This window comes from Oreochromis aureus, linkage group 15 (genome assembly GCF_013358895.1).
Source record: "Oreochromis aureus strain Israel breed Guangdong linkage group 15, ZZ_aureus, whole genome shotgun sequence".
NCBI lineage: Eukaryota > Metazoa > Chordata > Actinopteri > Cichliformes > Cichlidae > Oreochromis > Oreochromis aureus.
The window spans coordinates 7,476,290-7,494,995 of NC_052956.1; the positions used below are offsets into that span (position 1 = coordinate 7,476,290).

The window sequence follows — 18,706 nt, forward strand, 5'->3', positions numbered from 1 at the left end:
TCAGTAACTATATTCTCATCTTGTCTCCCCTTTCCTCCTCCCCCTCCTGCTCCATCCCCGGAGCAGGAGTGGGGGGGGACCAGGTGGCGAGAAACTGCACAGAAAATCTGGCCATCGAAGAAGATTTTGGCCAGGAAGCCACGACGCAAAGACTTCTTTTCTTTTCCGCGGAGCTCAGGGATGCCGACCGCACCTGATATATCCGTCGCGGCGGATCACAAGCGGAAAACGTTGACCGGAGCACGCACGCACAAGGCTTACGTGTCCAGCCACACACGCTCTCCTACGTCGACAAGTTGGGTGTCCTCTCGTGTCTAGTCACAAGGCTGGAAAATACTTACCCCGGTACCGCATTAGAGCCCCAGTACAAAATTAAAACCTCACAAGATTATTGTGCCGGTGTGTGTTCACCGGTATTTCCCTCGCAGTAAACGATTCGGAAGGAGCCCAAAAAAGGAGTTCATTTGTTGCATAGATCTGCGCTTTAACGACCGCGTGATACGACTGTCGTATCCAAAGAGTTTTCTTTCTTCTTATTCACATGTAAAAGAAATACATTTTTTTTAAGTAGAAATAGACAGGTGTTATGGCAACAAAACGTGATGTCTGGTATTTGCCTTAAAAAATGATTTTTAAAAAACGACTAAAAGTAAAAAAATTTTTTTTTAAAAAAGATTAGCGGTGTTTAAGCTGCTGTAAATGACTTGTTGCCTATAAGCTATCAACCATATCTCTCATAAATTGATATCGAGTCATTCTGAGTCAGTGAGAGCATACCTGGCACACGGTAGGAGCTTCATTCAGGGTTTTTTGTTTTGTTTTGTTTTTTATTTGTTTTTGCAAAGTGACTTTTACATATTCTTTAATTTTTTTACATGAAAGGCTTTTCACTGACTTTAAAAATGTCTTTTCAAGGGAGCTGTGTCCAAGAGGGGAAAAGAAATTGCATGAAATATCACATAACAGTTCTACAAAGATATTTTAAGTGACTAAAAAGGGCTGGAATGGTCATTATGTAGAACAGAGGACAGACACAACAACGCAGACATAATGATATAAAAATGATCATTTGTCTAATTTATATATAACCCGCATATTTGCCTATATTTTGCCTATATGCAATATTACACATTTATAACATCACTTCTTTTTTTTGGGGGGGCATTCTGGGCTCCTATTAGCGCAGAGCTGTATAGGACACACCTACCACCACATCATTCACTTCCTTCGCACCGCGATCTCTCCACACTATACGACAGACTCAGACAGAAGAGGACGCACTAAGACAAGAGCCGAGTGATGATACCGGGATAAAGATAAATCAGCCAGGGCTAAAGACAAAAGTTGACGATTAAACTGACACCGCGGTTTTCTTTTCCACTGAACGTCATCCTCCTCCACGGCTTCAAGTTTCAAATGGACAGACACTTGGAGACGCCTGGCTCAACAAGCATGGGATTATTTCTGTAATGTGGATTGCTACTCCCTTGCAAGAAAATAAAGGTCTGCTGCGGAACAATGTGAGACGTTGTGCATCTTGGATTCTCGTGTTTCTGGATATCTTGAAAATAATTGGCAATAGTTGAGACAAAAAGAAGAAGAAGAAAAAGAAGTTAACACGCGAAGGATTGTATCCTTGGGACCAGCATGGATTTGCTTTTACAACCTCCTGCCCTTTCAGAGAAGTTTTAGCCGGTCCTCTTGTATATTGTCGCACTTGTGAACTTCATGCTTGAGAACAAAAAGCCACATTTGGCCTGCTGATTTTATTTTTTTCTAAACAAAGATCGTCTGCCCCCTTGGATTGGATTTCAAACACCATGAACTTTATTGACAGTTTGACACTATTATTTTTGACGCTGTCAGCTGTCAAGGTGAGTGTCCCCGGACAGCAAACTGACCCATAGAGAACAAATTTAAAAGAAAAAAAAGATCACCTCTACTGAGCCATGTAGTGACTGCTCATTAATGTGTAGCTTGTCCTTGTCTTTCCTTTAGCTAGGTCACCGCTCGTGTTTAAACAAGCTCAAATGTTTTGTGGCTTTTTTTTTCTGGGGAGATTTAAACAGCCATTACGCAAAAGTGGCGTTGTATAAACAAAACCCACACACACTCGGCGGGTGGTGCGAGCCTTTTTTATACTGTAAATCTAACCTAAGGGTTTATTTCTTTTATAAAAACGCAGAAAAATCATCTTAAGTTTGGCGTTGGCTGATTGCAGGCCTGCTCTAAAAAAACCACCTTGGAGATATTATTACGCTTTAAAGGCGCAGTGGCTCCATTCTGATTTAGGACTTGTGAGCAGGTTCACTACCGGCATTCTGGCTTTCTCTGCTACAAGAAGCGGCTCCAGTTCTCAAACTGGAATTCAACCCTTGATTCCAGTAGTGACCGAACGTTACTTATCCCCCTCAAACCGAGTTTAATCAGCCGATCTAGCGGCGGAATTGTAATGGCGCTTTAGTGCCCACTGTAAATCGTTTTTATATAATCATTAATCAACTGCTGGTATGGCTTTGAGCAAAGGTTTCAAGGTGAAAAAAAAATACCACCTCAGTAGGAGGCTGCGCGTTTTCCTGTAACATGATTGGACTTTGTAAGACACCACTTTCAAAATAGCTCTTTGGTTCCTTTTGGTTTCCGGCGGCAACACAGCTCCTCTCGCGAGCATCTCAGCCCCGGCATAATAAAAGCACGAGCAGGCTGGAGTCCGGTGAAGTGTTCATTGAACTAACTGGATCACTTAATGACAGTTAGGCCTCTCAATCAACACTGGACTGCACGCGGATGAAGGTTAAAATGCTCGTCTATAAGCCGGCATGTATCATCATTCGGTTTAAGAGCCGGCGCTGGCAGCTTGACACCCATACATTAATGTATAGTGCGCTTTTTTGGGGGGCTGGGGTCTCTCGGCCCACAAGGTTGGACCCTCTCACGCCACCAGAAGGGGGTGGGGCCTGCTAACAAACCGACCTTCTTCTTTTTTTTTTCCTCTCCTTTCTTTTCTTTTTCCCCTCCTCCTCCTCTTTCCTCCTCCTTTCTCCTTTCATTAAGAAACAGAAAAGAGTTTCTTATCGCCAAATGCCGGCTCACTCAGCACAGGCCGTATCTCATGCAACATTGGTGAGATATTGCGTGAGTTGCGCGTGCTCCTATGTGAAAAAAAAATGGGAGAGGGAAGGGTTGTGCGCGCGCGTGTGAAGACGAGACGGCATTGTGCGTAACGAACGAATGGAAAGTTGCCACAAAAAAAAATCCTTTGTGGCCCAACTGGTGTGGTGACAGCTACCCCCCTGTGAGGGGAAAGTAGCAGGCTGAAATTCTTGCCGGCTTTAATGGCAGCGGTTATTAATCCGTGCTGCCTGGAAGCAGTGGAGCCGCACAACAATAAAGGTCTGGTAACTGAAACTAAACAGCCAATCCTGAAGTTTATGAAGTTTGGTCACGTTAATGTGGCTGAACTTGGGTCAAATGGTTTGACACGCTGTGCCTCCGATCAAACATTTGTCCATATACGGCCTCCCTCACCACATATATATATATAAGTTATAATTAGACTAGGAGCAGCCTGATTAAGGAATTGTATCTTGGGGTGTTTTATTTTGAAAAACTGCTACCCCTCAAATGAACAGCTGATGTTCTATAGAACCTCACTGTTATTAGTGTTAAAAGCTTATGAATATTTAAATCCTTAAAATGTCATTGCAGTCTATACCGTGTGTAGGTTGGCCCGTGATAAGACGCGTATTTGTGTGGTTTTCATGTTTCAACAGCCATGTCATAATGTAAATATGTCTTTTGCACAACTGTGGATAAGTAAGGGGCATGGGGAGGGTTATGCTAAGTTCTTGCACAATGTACTGTAACTAACGGCGTGCTTTTTTATTTCTTTTTTCTTCCAGAGTGCCCACATACCGAGGGAAACAGAAAGAGGTCCACATAACGGTAGGTGTCCTACAGGGCACCTGGGAATACAGTCTGTGCTGGGCTCCCTGGTTGGCTAAAAGCCAATAAAACAAAAGGCTGGTTTGAATTTCACCTTGACATTAAAGGCAAATTATTGCCTCCTAGTGGACAACATTGTCATTTGACCCTATGGAGAGTCGTCTGGGACCATGACTCTCCTTTTTTTTTAAAAGCTAAAAAAAAATGAGCTGTTTCATCTCTAAATCTTACCCGCTGGACGCGTTCGTCCTGAACAGCATTCCTCCTCGTTTGAGGTTAAGCTGGGGAAATGTTATAGAGACCAGAGTCTTTTATAGAAAGGAATGTCACCCTCTTGGCCCAAAGTTTCATTTTGCACAATCTCAGCATTGCCCAATATAAATTGGACAATCAGAAGCTGAACTTCGCGATGTTGTTCAGGCCCAGCATGTTTGGTTTGGCTTCCCAGAGGGTTCTCAGACTGGGGTTGTTTTAGGTCCAGCAATGCTCTGAGTGATGTTCTGGAGGTGTTGCCGGTCTGTGTGCTAACATCTTTCTCAAGAGCAGAACTCCTGCAAAGACTCAGTGACGGGAGGTTGGTGTGTGGGGGGGAAATAGACTGAAGGTGAAAAGCACACGACAGGCTATTATTTTACAGCTTTAGGCATTGTGGATACAAAAAATGGGGTGACATTCAAGACCAGAGAATATTCAGTACAGGTGATGATGTCAGACAGCAGTGACTCCGAGTCAGGGTGCAACTACCCTAGGGGATACTTCTATAGTTACCATGGATATGTGGAAAGATGCTGAGATAATAACCCAAAATTCTGACCTGTAGATGGCAATAGTGGTAAAGACTACCAATGAGACTGAAGGATACTGCTTACTGACATATAAAAGGGGTGGTAAATACATTTGAGGGTCACACACATGTGGATGGGGTTTGTTAATGTAAAGTAACAGATAAACTGTTAATACTGTGATGTAGAGGTAAAATGGGCAAATGAACAGCTGAAAAAGTAAGCCAATATGGGTAAAAAAGTTGAGACTGTTCTCTAAACGATGAATGGTAAGCTAAAAGTAATTGCACGGATTAATTGGTAAGCTGAGAGTAGTCCGGATCTAATTAGCTCAAATAAACAAGAGCTGGTGTTGATGAAGGGGTTCTTGAGTCCTTCTGAGAGGCCTTTGGTGAGGCTGAGGGGTTGGTAATGTCACTCCTGAAGTGAAAAGTGAAAGGGGTTGGAAACACAACATAGAGGAGTACTTGTTAATTTCAGTGAGGAATTACATAAGTGTGTAAAAGTAGGTCAGTCCAGTCTGTATTTGATGGTAGACACCGAGCGCTACTCGATGGAATAATACAGCATAAAACGTGTGTGTGCATGTTTATGTGTATGGTGTTTGTTGTGAGCCTGCCAATTTTTTTTATTCACATCCCCATTTAGGTGTGTGTGTGTGTTCAGGAGTGACTCACTTATGCTACGGTTCCTCTGCCATTTTCTAACTGTGTGCACTGTTACTCTGTCTCCCAGTGATCCCTCTGATGGAGGTGTACAACAAGAGTTTGTGTCAACCTCGGGAGCTTTTGGTGGAAATTCTGCAAGAGTATCCAGATGAGGTGGAGCACATCTTCATCCCGTCATGCGTCGTTTTAACACGCTGTGCCGGCTGCTGCAACGACGAGATGCTGCAGTGCACGCCGACATCCACTTATAACGTTACAATGGAGGTCAGCAATGTTATTTGGAGCAGTAATACTTGTGTTTTTATATTGTTTTTTCTTCTTTGGCTGTTATGCCAAAGAAGGATATGTCTGTATCCTAAATGTGGAAACTTATGTAGTTTATTTTTGCCCAAACGTCAAGCTAAGGAGGTGCACGGGCTTTACAAGTGTCTGGCCGACCAGCCCAGGGCCCTCATGGTGCTTAGCATAAAAAAGCCCCTTCAGCCTGTCCAAGTGCACATAGCTCAAAGGCTGCTTAGGTGTGACCTTTAGGCACTGAACCCTATTGTTGCATGCAAAAGAGGTGCCCTATTTTGATTTTAATCTTTGCCCCTATGAGAGAGACTGTGCAAAAATGAGGACCACCGACAGGTGAAACACCAAAGAGGAGATTGGTGTCTCTGTTCTCAGAGGGGTGGGTGCCCAAGACACTTAAAGAAGAAGCCATTTTTAACGTCTTAAGACCCACCACATATCCTCTAAACATGAATAGCTAATGCAGCTAGCTGAAATTAGCATGTCCCAGCTCTTGGTTCTCTGATAAGAGCAGGGTGGAAAAACAGTTTTTCTAGAAAGTTGTCCGACTCCTGAAGTTGGCAGACATGACAGTTTGAAATATTCATTCCTCTTGAATTCATGTGGGGTTTTTTCCTGTCATCTGGTGTTAATATCAACACATCTGACTAATGTAAACATTCTCCTTCAGATCTTTGTCTTTGACCTCTTTCTGTGCATTTGGATCCATTCGGATCTGCCTTTTCTATTATATTACTACCCTGACTTTAACTTGAGGAACAGTGAACGACGCTGGATGTTTAGAAATACGACACACCAACGTGTATTTCTTATTTTTCTTCTTTCTTTTACAGATTAAAAGAATTAATCCCAGGAGGCAACAAAATGATATTTTCATGAGTTTTACAGAACACAGCGCATGCGAGTGTAGGTAAGAAACCCTGAACACACACACACACACACACACACATACTCACATCCACACAAAGCAAAGCCAAACATCACTGCAGGCAAATCAACGTGCCTTTGTGGAGCAGAGTGGAAGTTGGCCAAGCACGTCATGTGAAGTTATTGTTTGAAGTTTTCATCTGACACATTCACCAGATGCGTATCACCTAAATCCATATCTTATCTTTGCTTCTTTCACTTCGCTGATTCTAAAAAGACCCGAGCAGGTTTGAACACATCACAGCAGACATTCACAATGCTGCTTACATTCATCTTGGTTCCATCGAGTACAATGCCCTCTAAAGCATTGTTTGCAATTGCGACATGTGGAGGTCGCTCCTCGGTCCATAGTTTAGATATAGGTCTGTGAGATAAGTGTTGTAAAGTGGCATTTTGCATTTTACTGGGGCAATATGGTGCTGCACAAACAGCACCGTATTGTTGTTCGAACGATGTGCACTGCAGATTCTGTCCATCTCAGATCCTTCCCTGTGCAAATTACCCCAGCTTCTGCTATGTATGCAAAGGCTCTGCATCAGTGGAAACCAGGTATATATGGCTTCTATTCAGAGGCTTTTATTCAGTGTTATATTTAGATGTGGCCTTGTCTTAGGCTTGATGGTTTCACAAGTTGTCTCTGGACCCTCTCACAGACTGCCCAGACATAAGGTTAACTGTGACTGAAATTACCATGGATCCAGTCGGTTTGCTGTTTTGCTTTGACTGGCAGAAATAGGTGGCATCCAAAAGTGAAACAAGTAACATTATCAACATCAAATGATGTCCCTCTTGTGGCCTAGCATCAACAAACACTATATAATCACTTTTTCTTGTCACCTTTTTTGAGGTTTCTTGTTGGACATGTGTAGTTTTCCACACCCATGTCATTATGATGGCAGATTTGAGCTCTGTGTCATGAATTAGTAAACCTTGACACATTGTCCAAGGGTAGGGGACATGCATCATCCTCCCACGTTTCAGGAAAACCCGACAAGAAAGCAAACATTGCAAGTATGAGCATTGGCCGAGTTGAATTGCTCATTTTTTGTTAAACTTTATCTCAGGTTGAAGCCACGTGTCCATCAAACTTCCAAATTTGGGCAAAATATCCACAGGGAATTAGTTCCGCCTTTCTGCAGCAGTGACTTCCTAGTTCACCATTTAGTTGAAGCTATAAACCTTTAAGACACCTTTATAAAAATTTAGATGCTGCTATCAATCTATTTAGTTCTATTTTAAAATTATGACTTAACTATCGTTTAGAGGAACTGCTTTATAGCCATTAAGTCACTGGGAAACTGTTGTACCTTTCAGTCCAAAAAGCAGCTATATATGGCTACAGAGTGTGGTGGTTAACACAGTTGCTTGACAAGCAAAAGGTTATATAAATATATATATATTGTAAAGTACATTAAAGGGTTGGTTGATAGCTTTGGTTCTGTTTTTAAGTTTACAACCCTTCTGGGAATCTGTTGGCTAGTCTGAAACTTTGGCCTCCTGGGGCAGCGGCTAGTCTTTCGGGGCTTTCAGTGCAGTCAGTAGTTATCTGCGCCAAGATCTCTTTTTACGTCAGTTGGTCATTGTTTATGACTGCACATGAAAAGCGACATTGTCACTGAACGATCGCTGATGGTGCTGATCTTACATTTTAGCAAATGCTCACCACTTGGACTGACTGCATTTGATGTGATTGGCCAGTAGAATTCAGGCATATGTAAATAAGTAAGCTTTGCCAGCAGATTCATAATCAGAGTACCTACAGGTACAGACATACCGACTCTACAAACCTGATCAGCATGCCCCTGGTTTGGAGAGGCAGACTCCTCTGAAAAAAAGCTGCTCAGTCCTATACTTTGTGTTTTTGTGACTGGTGCTTAAAACACCAGCTAAACTAAATGGCAGTACGAACTCTAGCTATAACCCAGTCTAAGTATTTAAAGGGTCTATCTTCAAGTATAGCACTGGCTTTAGTACAGTTTTGTTCTTGTAACTACTCAACTTTTAAATTAAAACTGAAGGTAGACCTTTAGCTTATAATTGGGTAGTTTTACTGTGTTGCTACTTGAAGTAAAGAATTTGGATCCTAATGTACAGTATATGTAAACACATATACTGTCATGCGTTATCCATCCTGTGCTGACTTGCTGTACTACTATGTAAAGCAGAAACTTGGCAAGTGGTCTATTACCTTGCAGGAAACATTGTTTCCTAAGACTTTGGAATAACTATTGCCTCCAGATATGCCAGGAACTCCACACTGTTATTGGCTGGGAAGTGAAGTAAACCTGTCAAAATGTGTTTGTAGTTGTGTGTATGTGTTTTGTGTGGATCCATCAATGAATATAATCCAAGAACTGCACGATTTCCCAATAAATTGATTTCACTTGCCAGCTGCAGATGCCAGATACTTGAAAAGAAACTAGATTTATCATAGGTTCTGGTAAAGGACGGTGATGCAATGTGATGTGAAAAGATTCATGTGATTCCACCCATGATGATAATAAGCCCCCAGTCCCTGATGATCTTGATAAGTATCTGTTTACCGGGATACAGTTGCATGCTGTGATCTAATGTCATATTGTTTTGTTTCTGCCTTTCAGGTTAAAGAATGAAGTGAAAGAAAAGAAAGAAAAGTGAGTACAGCGCTCTTTCTGCATGGAGATTGTGATTTGGGTGGAAAACAATAGGGACTTGAGATTTGATCTTTTTCCGGTTTTGCCTTGCCAACAAACAATCATTTGTCTGCAACTCTCAGCCTTCCCAAAATTATACTATAGTCCCTTTTGAACATAAATGATGTGCCTGTTATTTTCCCACTCCCACTTCCTCCTTTTTTCTTTCTTTCATATAAAAAAAGAAACACAAAAACGCAGATAGAGAAGCCAAAAACAATAACATGTCATCAAAACCTCAGTGAACAAGCAACATGAGCACCTATAGTGAGCACAAATTAACATGCTGCTGTCAGATAATAAACATCGGGAATACCAGCTAATCCTGCTCAGGTCAATGAGTGACACTTGATGAGTTCATTACACTTGCAAACCTGTCCTTTACACCTTTCTCACCTTTTCTATCTCATCTGCATTCCTCTCCCTCGTCTTTGCTGTGTAGATGCCACTTGACTTCTGCAACTCTGGTTTCTGAGTCCTCTGATATAGATAACAGTGTTTTTGAAGATCTGTTAAACTTTTGTGTTTATAGTCCTATCTTAAGAGGGCCTCCCTTCGAATACTACAGAAGTCAGTGTGCTAAGGGTCATTAAACTCTTTAATCCTCTTTCTGTGAGTAGCCGTTGATATTTTTCCATTGTGGGGTTGTTGTTTTGGTTTTATGTCAGGTCATCTGTCATATAGATAAGGGGTAGCTGCGTGACCTTCTTGAACTTTGCTTTAACTGTTTTTGTGAGTGTGGCTTTGGTGGCGTGTTCCTTTAGGGTAACGGTTCATGTTCTTGTTTCTGATATTTTGATTCATGTTGGCTAAAGGTGAGAGTCTTAGAGTCTGTTAGGATGACTCATTATGCTGAGGTTTTGAAATTAATTAATTATCAACGTCTCTGCGGAAATTGTGTGGATTTTACATTTGCAACACGTCTGCTTCATTCTGTTCCGCAAACCTAGATGCTGTATTTATCAATCAGTCCCAAATGGGGCGTAGTTAGCCCCATTTATGACTTCTGCAGTCTGTGATCCAGATACATCCCTGAATCAAAATGTTATTTTTAGTCATGCTCACAGTGTGGCTCTAGTGATAGCAATGACTCTTTTCAGTTTGCAAGTCCATCCACAGTTTTCCCTGAACTTAAAATTCTCTACAATTTTTAGTGCATTTAGTACAAGAAAACAGTGATCATTTCACTATTAATCATGATTTTGGTTATCCCCCAACTTGTTCTCTATCACATATATGGTTAGGTGGGGAAAAAACAACTAGTGGGTGGACAGTCTTGAGTGTTCCACACATCCACTGAATGGTGATGGTCTGCAGAAAATAATTTGATCCCCTCCAATCATTCATAAAGCGCCATCAACATCACCTGCTTTGGATTTTGAATACATATTTGTAAAACTAACAACATACCACCACCAGCCCCGGCTGGACATACTGCTAATTGGCAAATGTTATCGTGCTAACACACTAAACCAAGGCTAAATAGCCTTTTACCTAGCTACACATCAACATGTTAGCATTGTCATTGTGAGCAAGTTACCATGCTGATGTTGCATTTAGCTCAAAGCACCGCTGTGCTAAAGTTAAACCTAAATGTGCTGCTAGCATGGCTGCAGCCTTCCTGCCCAGTCATTTTTATAAAATGAAATTTGTTTTGCCCATCAATAAGGTAGCTTGGTGTCAAGTGCAGAGTGGACATGTGGGAAGAGAGGTGTAAAATAATGAAAGATTCAGTCAAATGAGAATCCAATTCTAATAATAGTCTAAAAATCTAAAATTCTTTCACAGACTGCACTACCAACAGCAGCAAAACCTTCAAGAAAAACATCTCTCATACAAAAAAGCAGACCTCTTTTCAGATCAAGAGGGCAACTTTATTTTTAAGATCACCCGCTGAACATAATAAGTTAAAAAAAAGCATCTATGTGACTGAATAATGGAGTAACATCAGGTTATGTGCTTTGATATGACCTGAGGTCACAGGACTATACAGTTCTGTGAAAATGAAGTTTTCACAGGACTTTATAGGGTCCTGTGAAAAACTAAGTACACCCTTTTTGCTTCCACAGCAATTAAAAGAGTAAATAGAAGCCAAGTGGTGATAATAAAATGTACCTGGTTAATTGAGAATCATTTAATCGAGTACATTTTCTGATTATCAATTAATTGATAATCGATTAATTGATACCTCTTTAAAAGTAAAGTTTTGGCAGTTTTCTGGTCTGGAACATTCAGCTGTGTGCTAACACAATGCCACAATCTTCCCAGGAGTGGACGTCCGAGTCAGCTCAACCCAAGGTCAGACCCTGCAATGCTCAGAGAAACTACAGACTCTACAGGCCTCAGTTAGCATGTTAAATGTATGGCTTGTTTGGAAGGCTGCCAGGAAAAAGCCTCTTCACTCTAAAAAGACAATGGCAGCACGGCTTAGGTTTCCAAAGTTGCATCTGAACAAAAGACAAGACTTCTGGAACGATGTCCTTTGGACAGATGAGAAGAAGTGGAGACGTTCGGCTATAATGCACAGCACCACATTTGGGGAAAACAAGCACAACATATCGGCAAAAGCATCGTATATCAACTATCAGCCACAGTGGTAGAGGGATAATAATTTGGGTTTGTTTTCTAGCCAAAGGACCTGGGCACCTTGCAGTCATTGAGTCGGCCATGAACACCTCTATATACCAAAGTATTCTAGAGACCGTGTAAGGCCATCTGTCCGACAACCTAAGCTCGGTCCTAACTGGGTCATACAACAAGGACAATGAACCCAAGCACGGCAGCAAATCTCCAACAGAATGACTTTAAAAGGAAAGAATAAAGGTGCCGCAATGGCCTACTCAAAGTCCAGACCTCAACCTGATCGAAATCCTGTGGAGGGGCATTGGAGCTGTGCATAAATGAATGCCCGCAAACATCGATGAACTGGAGAATCGCTGTGAAGAAAAGTGGACCAAAATTTCTCCAGAACGATGTGAGAGACTGAAAGTCTTACAGAAAATAACTGCTTCAAGATACTGCTGCTAAAAATTGTTTGACAAGCTCTTATATCATGGGGTGCACTTAGTTTTTCCCAGGACTACATAGAGTCCTGTTAAAACTTTCTTTTTCACATCACTGTGAGTCTGACACTACAGTTGTATCGCATCTTCTGTGCATGATACAGTTGCAACACTTTTATTTATTTCTTATTCCTCCTAATATTTATACTATTTTATATTTTTTCTTACTTAGACAGTAGAATTAATGTATTGTATATATGCTAGCCATAAATATCAATAGATACCTGTAATCATGATTTTTGCTGTTACGTTTAACTAACAAAAGTTTCCAGCATAGTTAAATATACCTTATGCAGCGGAATTATATCTGACTCGGCTCGTTATAAATAATGCATATGAAATCCAGCCTATACACCAGGTGCATGCATTGTAACCACACGCTGGCCTGTTCTCATTGTGCTGCGGTTTGTAACAAGTTGAGTCAGTGATAAAGAGTTGACCCAGATAGACTGAAAGATGCAGTTTTGGTCCATTTTTTTTGTCTTCAGGTCATCTGGGAAATTTCCACCCACCGCAACCTTCAAAGTAGAATACGCTTTCACTCTCTGCAGAGTCATTGTACTTATTATTTAAACATATATACATATCTTTTGAGCCCAGTTTTGGGCAGTGAAGGAATTTAGTCTCGGAATATGCGATATTAATCATATTCACACAGTGAGCTGCTTTACTCTGGCTGTTTCTTGAGAAAGAGGATATAAGTTGTTGTCTCGCCTTCTAAAAGCGTCATTTGTAGGTCATTTAACTCATGATGGAGTTACTTTCTCACTACGCTCATTCATTTCACATCATATCTCATCTTTGGGTCAAGAGAGCCTTGTGTGAAGTTAGAATCCCATATAAGCCAATCAGTAACAAAAATTAAAACCCTTAGCTAATAAAATGATATACATATTTAAAAAAAAAAAAAATTGCGATCAATTGATGTTGGCTTGAGCAATTATCATTCTGACATTTAAGCACATCACTCTCATCAGTCTCTCAGGCATCTCTCTGCCTTGTTCTCCTGTCTCTCTTGCAGAAAATCCCGGACAGGCAGGGATAAAGGCCAAAAGAGAAAACGAAAGAAAAACCCTGAAAAAACAATTCACGATGCGTATGTCAGCTCTGCCTTCTCCACCTACCTGCACCTGAGTGTTGCGCTTCTCATAATTAAGCTAATCTGGGAGGAGTTATTTTGCCCCTTTTAATTTGTACCATTTAATTTGCTCATCGGCCCTATCGATTAGCATGTTGCTTCCATGTGGTGTCCTAACTTTGTCTCGTCAGCCATGTCCTAAATATTCAGAATCCTAGACTGTATATAAAAGACATAAAAAGTTTTTAGGTTTCAGGAACTTACATTGTGGAAGTTTTTCAAACCTGTATTCTTTCTGCTGGCCGGCAGGGGAATTTTTAGCAATCCGGCTTCTTAGTCAGATCCATTCCTCGCTCGTTTGAACACACCGCGATGGCAAAAAAAAGGAACGAATGGGTAATTCATATTGGCTGTCCACCTTTTATCTACAGTCTGTGTTCAGAATATTAGACTATGCCCTGTTTGCCGATGTGTTTTGCGAAGGTAGCTTCAGTTAAACATCAAGTGATAACTAGGGGGTACGTCAAACCACATACCAACTTGCAAGGAATAAACATTAACCTCAAAATCTCCAACTAATCTCCTCGTAATATAACCAAGGCAATGGTTGACTGATGTTTGAGACGAGATACAGCGTTGTATCATAAAACCGACAAAAACCTGGGGATCAAATTGGCTGTGACTTCTTGTCAGATAGCTCTTTTTATTATTGATAATGGACACGTTTAAAGGAGTTGGAATAAACAGATCTTAGATCAGCTGTTAGCTGTAACATGAACCTCCTGTCTACTGAAACTGATCTCAGATCCACCAGCATGGCTTTGCCAACCGGCTCATACTGTTCTGGTATCTGTGCTGGGATCACCAGGGTTGTAATCATAGTCCTGTCTTCAGTGTTGAGTCTGTGCTGCTTTGCTGTGTCTCGTACCTGTCTCCTTTCCCCACTTTGTTCTTTTCATCTTTACAAACTGTTTTTTGTTTGGTTTTTTTGCTGTCCTGTGCTTAATGCTGGTACTTTTCATGTTATGTGAAGATATGAGTGATGCTATCTATTGCCTTTTTTCAGCAAATTGTTTAGCAAGGACTGTTTTTTATTTCTTTGTTTGCCTGCTTTTGTGTCTGAAACCATAAAAAAACTAATATTTTATTCAAAAATAATATAACGAGATCATGTTTCTTCAGTGTTCATACTGTGAAGAGATTCCTGTCTGTATTTTCACTTGTAATTTGTATATTAAGATGTCAATGAAGTATCTGGGGCTTCACACCTGCTGAGAATTGTAATTCAGATGACTTTCAGCCTTTGTTTTGATTTCATGTCTCTCTGTGGGAAACCTAGTCCTCAGCTTTCCTTCAATAAAATGAAATCTTTCCTAACAGTGCATCAAACAGACCCTCGAGTCTTCTTTATCACGAGTTTAGAGTGAGAGAGAGAAGTGCGCTGTCACTGACCCGCACTTTAAAGCCATATGTTGCTTTGTGATGCATGAACTGGTCTCGAGCTTCGCTAACTGCATGTCTAACACATATCGTTCATTCAGGAGAGGTCGAATCAGCTAGGAAAGGATGGGGGCGGGGGCGGGTTTATTTCTACTGCTTGACTTTCTGCCTGCTCTGTGGGATCCTGTGAGCAATACTATACAACTGTCACATGCAGCACGCCTTGGCAGTGGCTCGGAGGAGCAAACTGGAGCATATGAAAGGGTTGACCTAAGGGCGACCTTTCTTATGGGTGATAACGGTGCACTGTGATAATCTGCCTCTCCTTCTTCCTCTCCATCTCTTTGTCTTGTCTGTCCAGTGTTTGTGAGCCATGTTGTGATCAGTGCTCAGAGAGGAGAAAGCGTTTGTTTGTACAGGACCCTGCAACCTGCCGGTGCTCCTGCAAACACACAGACGAATACTGTAAAGAACGCCAGCTAGAGCTCAACGAGAGGACCTGCAAGTAAGTAACATCAGCAAAGTGGTTCACCCATTTGTTGGACCAAACGGAAAACCTGTGTGGAATTTGTAGTAACGCAACCAACCTAAGATCCAAATATAGTTTGGTCAGATGACATCGGTAGCAAACAGGTTGCAGTCACAACATCCCTGGTTAGACTCCACTGTGGAGGCTTTTGCAGGTTCTCTTCATATTCAGTCGCATGACTACTATAGCTTCTAGTACCATTATAAACTACTATAATCTAATGTAATAGCTATGATTTTTAGCACTGGAACATTGTTTGCATACAAAATTGTATGCTGTTTCTTGTAGTCTTACAGTCTTTTAAATGCAAAAACAGTACATAAAATCATAGACTGCATTTATAGCAACTGAGATGCCAGTAACCAGTTTGGGTACTACCATTTTGAGGGTTCAAGTGAGGAATTTTGGGTCATTTGAGGAACTGCAGTTTCTGGATAAATATATGTTGAAGTGGCAAAGTCTGCAGTCTGCAGAAATTTGTTTCAGTGCCTTTTTCATAGTTTTCAACTATGATTATTTCAAAAAGCTGCATCCCTGCTCGCCCAGGACCAAGCAGCAAAGTGACTTAATTATTAATTCACTAGCTGGGACCACATCCTTATGTAGATGTGACAGCATATGGGGTTTGGGGTAGGTCCACTGGGCCAGACAGATCCCCGTGTAGTAATGAGAGGTGAATGAATCGCACTATAAGCTGTTCCTCAAACAGCTTGTAGTGCAGTAGGGCATAGATGGAGAACCGGAAGGGGAGTGTATGAGATAAGTTATCTCCAAATAAATGCTACCGTGCCTGCATTTGTGTGAGCAACACAAAAGAGTTAAAAGAGTTAAAAATAGGTTGATTTTCCTGTTCGCTTTCTTGCTCTTATGATTGTTTCTCTTTCTTCTTGTTTAGATGTGACAAGCCAAGAAGATGAGAGAAGTGGGAGCACCAGATGTACAAGATGAAGGAATATATTAGAGATACTTCACAGCACGCACTTTTTGACCTTTGAACCGTAAGCTCTTCTTTTCTGTGGATAGCATTCCCTGGACTGAAACAGAACAAAAAGAAGGACTGAACTGAAATTTCCTCCCACTGTATATCTGTGTGTACATAGACCACGTTTAAAAAGAGAGAAAAAAAAGAATATACAGAATTGTTGCTGCTACTGTAATAACTAAGCCCATGATTCGTCTAAAAGCAAAATAGGAGCTATGTGGTTTTGCATTTCTAACAGGCTTGCAGTGCAGGTGTAGTCTTATCGTCAGATCATTGTGTACAATTGCTCCACTGGATACGAGTCTACTGTGGTTGTTTGTCAATCATAACATGCGAAACCTCTCAATCTAAGATATATTTAACTGCTAAAACAGCAGGCAAAACTGAAGTGGACGTGGGTGACTTTTTTTTTAAGCGATGGACGGACCTTTCTCAGACGACGTTTTGCCTTTTTCTCCTCGTGATATCACTTCTTTGCCTCTGAGGACCTTGCAGGACTGACCTGTGCTTACATGGGTCAGAGGAGACTCTGAAGTGCCATATACTTTTAAAGGGATACTGGTCATCAATATAGAGTTTGTATGTATTGTATTGTCCTACAAGAAAACCACTGTATGATTGATTCCATTTGAAAACTGTGCCTCACGAAAGAGTACTGCTTTTTAAATTATTTTTGTTTGCATTGTTTCAGGAGTCTGTCAACTGTAAACGTAGTTTTCTTCAATGTTGAACTCAGTACAGAATCCACTGATTATACACCTTCTCTAAACCTGTACATACTTAATATCTCTTTGCGCCATAGTTCATTCTAGATAATTTATGTTATAGAGTATTTTTCAGTATTCAGTCTACCCATATTTAATTTTAATTTGGTCTATTTATGTATGCAGTGTTATGTACCCGTGGCTGTCCTATCTCCCCGTGTGTAAGGCTGATGGCTACTCTCATTTCTACGAAACAAAAAAGCAACAAAAAAAAGCATAAATGATTTTAACATTCCCTAAATGGATCATTTGTACTGGTAACACCTCCTTTTCAACCCCTCTCATCTAAGGGCATGGGTGCTCTGTAGAATTTCAACTTGTGTGTGTGTGTGTAAGAGTTAATGTCTATATGAGTCATTGAATGTGAGACATCAGTGTGAAGTAAGTATTTATGTATTTAAGTAAGTCCAAGATGCAAATATAAAAAACTACTGCTCGCAGCTCAGTAAACAATACTACAACACTACCACCGTTTTCAAATCTGGATAACAATCTGCATCTTTCTGCCATCAGTCTTAGAGTCCTAATTATTAGTTTCCTTTGTCTTTTCCTCACTATTAACATGTTGTCTTTCCCTTTGTAAACAGTAAAGCATATTTATTTTCAAATCATATTGTTTTATAAAAAATAAGAAAAAGGTTGCTGTGTTGTGAATGCTGTGTTTTTTGGAGATTTAATTGGGCAGCGGTGTTCTTCTGTTTTTGTGCAGCAAAGTGACATTCGCACATCTAATAATAACTGAAAGAAAGCCGAAGAGACTAATAAGAAACAAACTGCACATAAATATATATATTTTTTATGAGAGACAGATATTCAGTTCAATGAATAAAACGCCACCTTAAAGCACCATGCAATATCTTCATTTATTAAATCTGAGTATAGACGGCTGCAGTGGGGAAGTAATTATTCAATTCCCTGCTGAATTTGTAAGTTGTGCTCACCTCCAAAGAAATGAACAGTCTCTAATATTTGATGGTAGAGAGAGACATAAAATCGTCCAAAAATTCTGAAAAAAAACCCACATTATGAAAGTTGTAAAATTGATTTGCATGTCATTGACTGAAAGAAGTACTTGAGGCCCAAGCAAAGCATGATTTAATACTTCATAGAGAAAGCCCTGTTTGCAAGCACAGCAGTAAAACGTTTCTTGTAGTTGGTCACCAGGTTTGTACATGCCTGAGGAGGGATTTTACAGAAACTCTCTAAACTCAAAGCTTCAGCCCCTTCTACAAATTTTTCAGGCTGGGCCACTCCACAAGTTTCTTCTTTGGCCACTCCATTGTTTTTTTGGCAGTATGTTTTGGGTCATTGTTATGCTGGAATACCCTTCCAGATCTATCTTCAGTGTTCTAGCTAAAGGAACGAGGTTCTCGTCTAATAATTTATGGTCCATTGGCCCCTCAATGCAGTAAAGTTGTCCTGTAGCCTTAGCAGAAAAACAGCCCATAGCATAATGTTTCCACCTCCGTGCTTGACAGTGGGGATGGTGTTCTTTGGGTTGTACTCTGCATTTCTGACACGGCAGGTCATTGATGACAAAGAGCTCCATTTTTGTTTCACCTG

The 18,706-nt window shown here is 40.8% G+C and overlaps 1 protein-coding gene across 3 annotated transcripts; it reads left to right on the plus strand.

The window, feature by feature from the left end:
• The first annotated feature begins 1,218 nt into the window (after positions 1-1,218).
• On the plus strand, positions 1,219-17,989 carry vegfab (vascular endothelial growth factor Ab). 3 transcript variants are annotated; one of them, XM_031726239.2, is made up of 8 exons: positions 1,220-1,874; positions 3,903-3,945; positions 5,463-5,659; positions 6,523-6,599; positions 9,217-9,249; positions 13,372-13,446; positions 15,230-15,373; positions 16,293-17,989. In XM_031726239.2, exons 1-8 carry the CDS (start codon positions 1,821-1,823, stop codon positions 16,312-16,314), a joined length of 645 nt encoding a protein of 214 aa, XP_031582099.1. In that variant the 5' UTR covers positions 1,220-1,820; the 3' UTR covers positions 16,315-17,989. The 3 variants fall into 3 exon arrangements, with proteins under 3 accessions (XP_031582102.1, XP_031582099.1, XP_031582100.1); XM_031726240.2 differs by lacking the exon at positions 13,372-13,446 and having other exon boundaries at positions 1,222-1,874; XM_031726242.2 differs by lacking the exons at positions 15,230-15,373; positions 16,293-17,989 and having other exon boundaries at positions 1,219-1,874; positions 11,557-13,514.
• The last annotated feature ends 717 nt before the right edge of the window (positions 17,990-18,706 follow it).

Excerpts from the sequence above, each read along its gene's own strand:
- vegfab (XM_031726239.2), top strand. The coding sequence starts at position 1,821 with ATGAACTTTATTGACAGTTTGACACTATTATTTTTGACGCTGTCAGCT. Across the intron at positions 6,600-9,216 it reads CACAGCGCATGCGAGTGTAG|GTTAAAGAATGAAGTGAAAG; the intron begins GTAAGAAACCCT and ends TCTGCCTTTCAG. Across the intron at positions 13,447-15,229 it reads GAAAAAACAATTCACGATGC|TGTTTGTGAGCCATGTTGTG; the intron begins GTATGTCAGCTC and ends TTGTCTGTCCAG.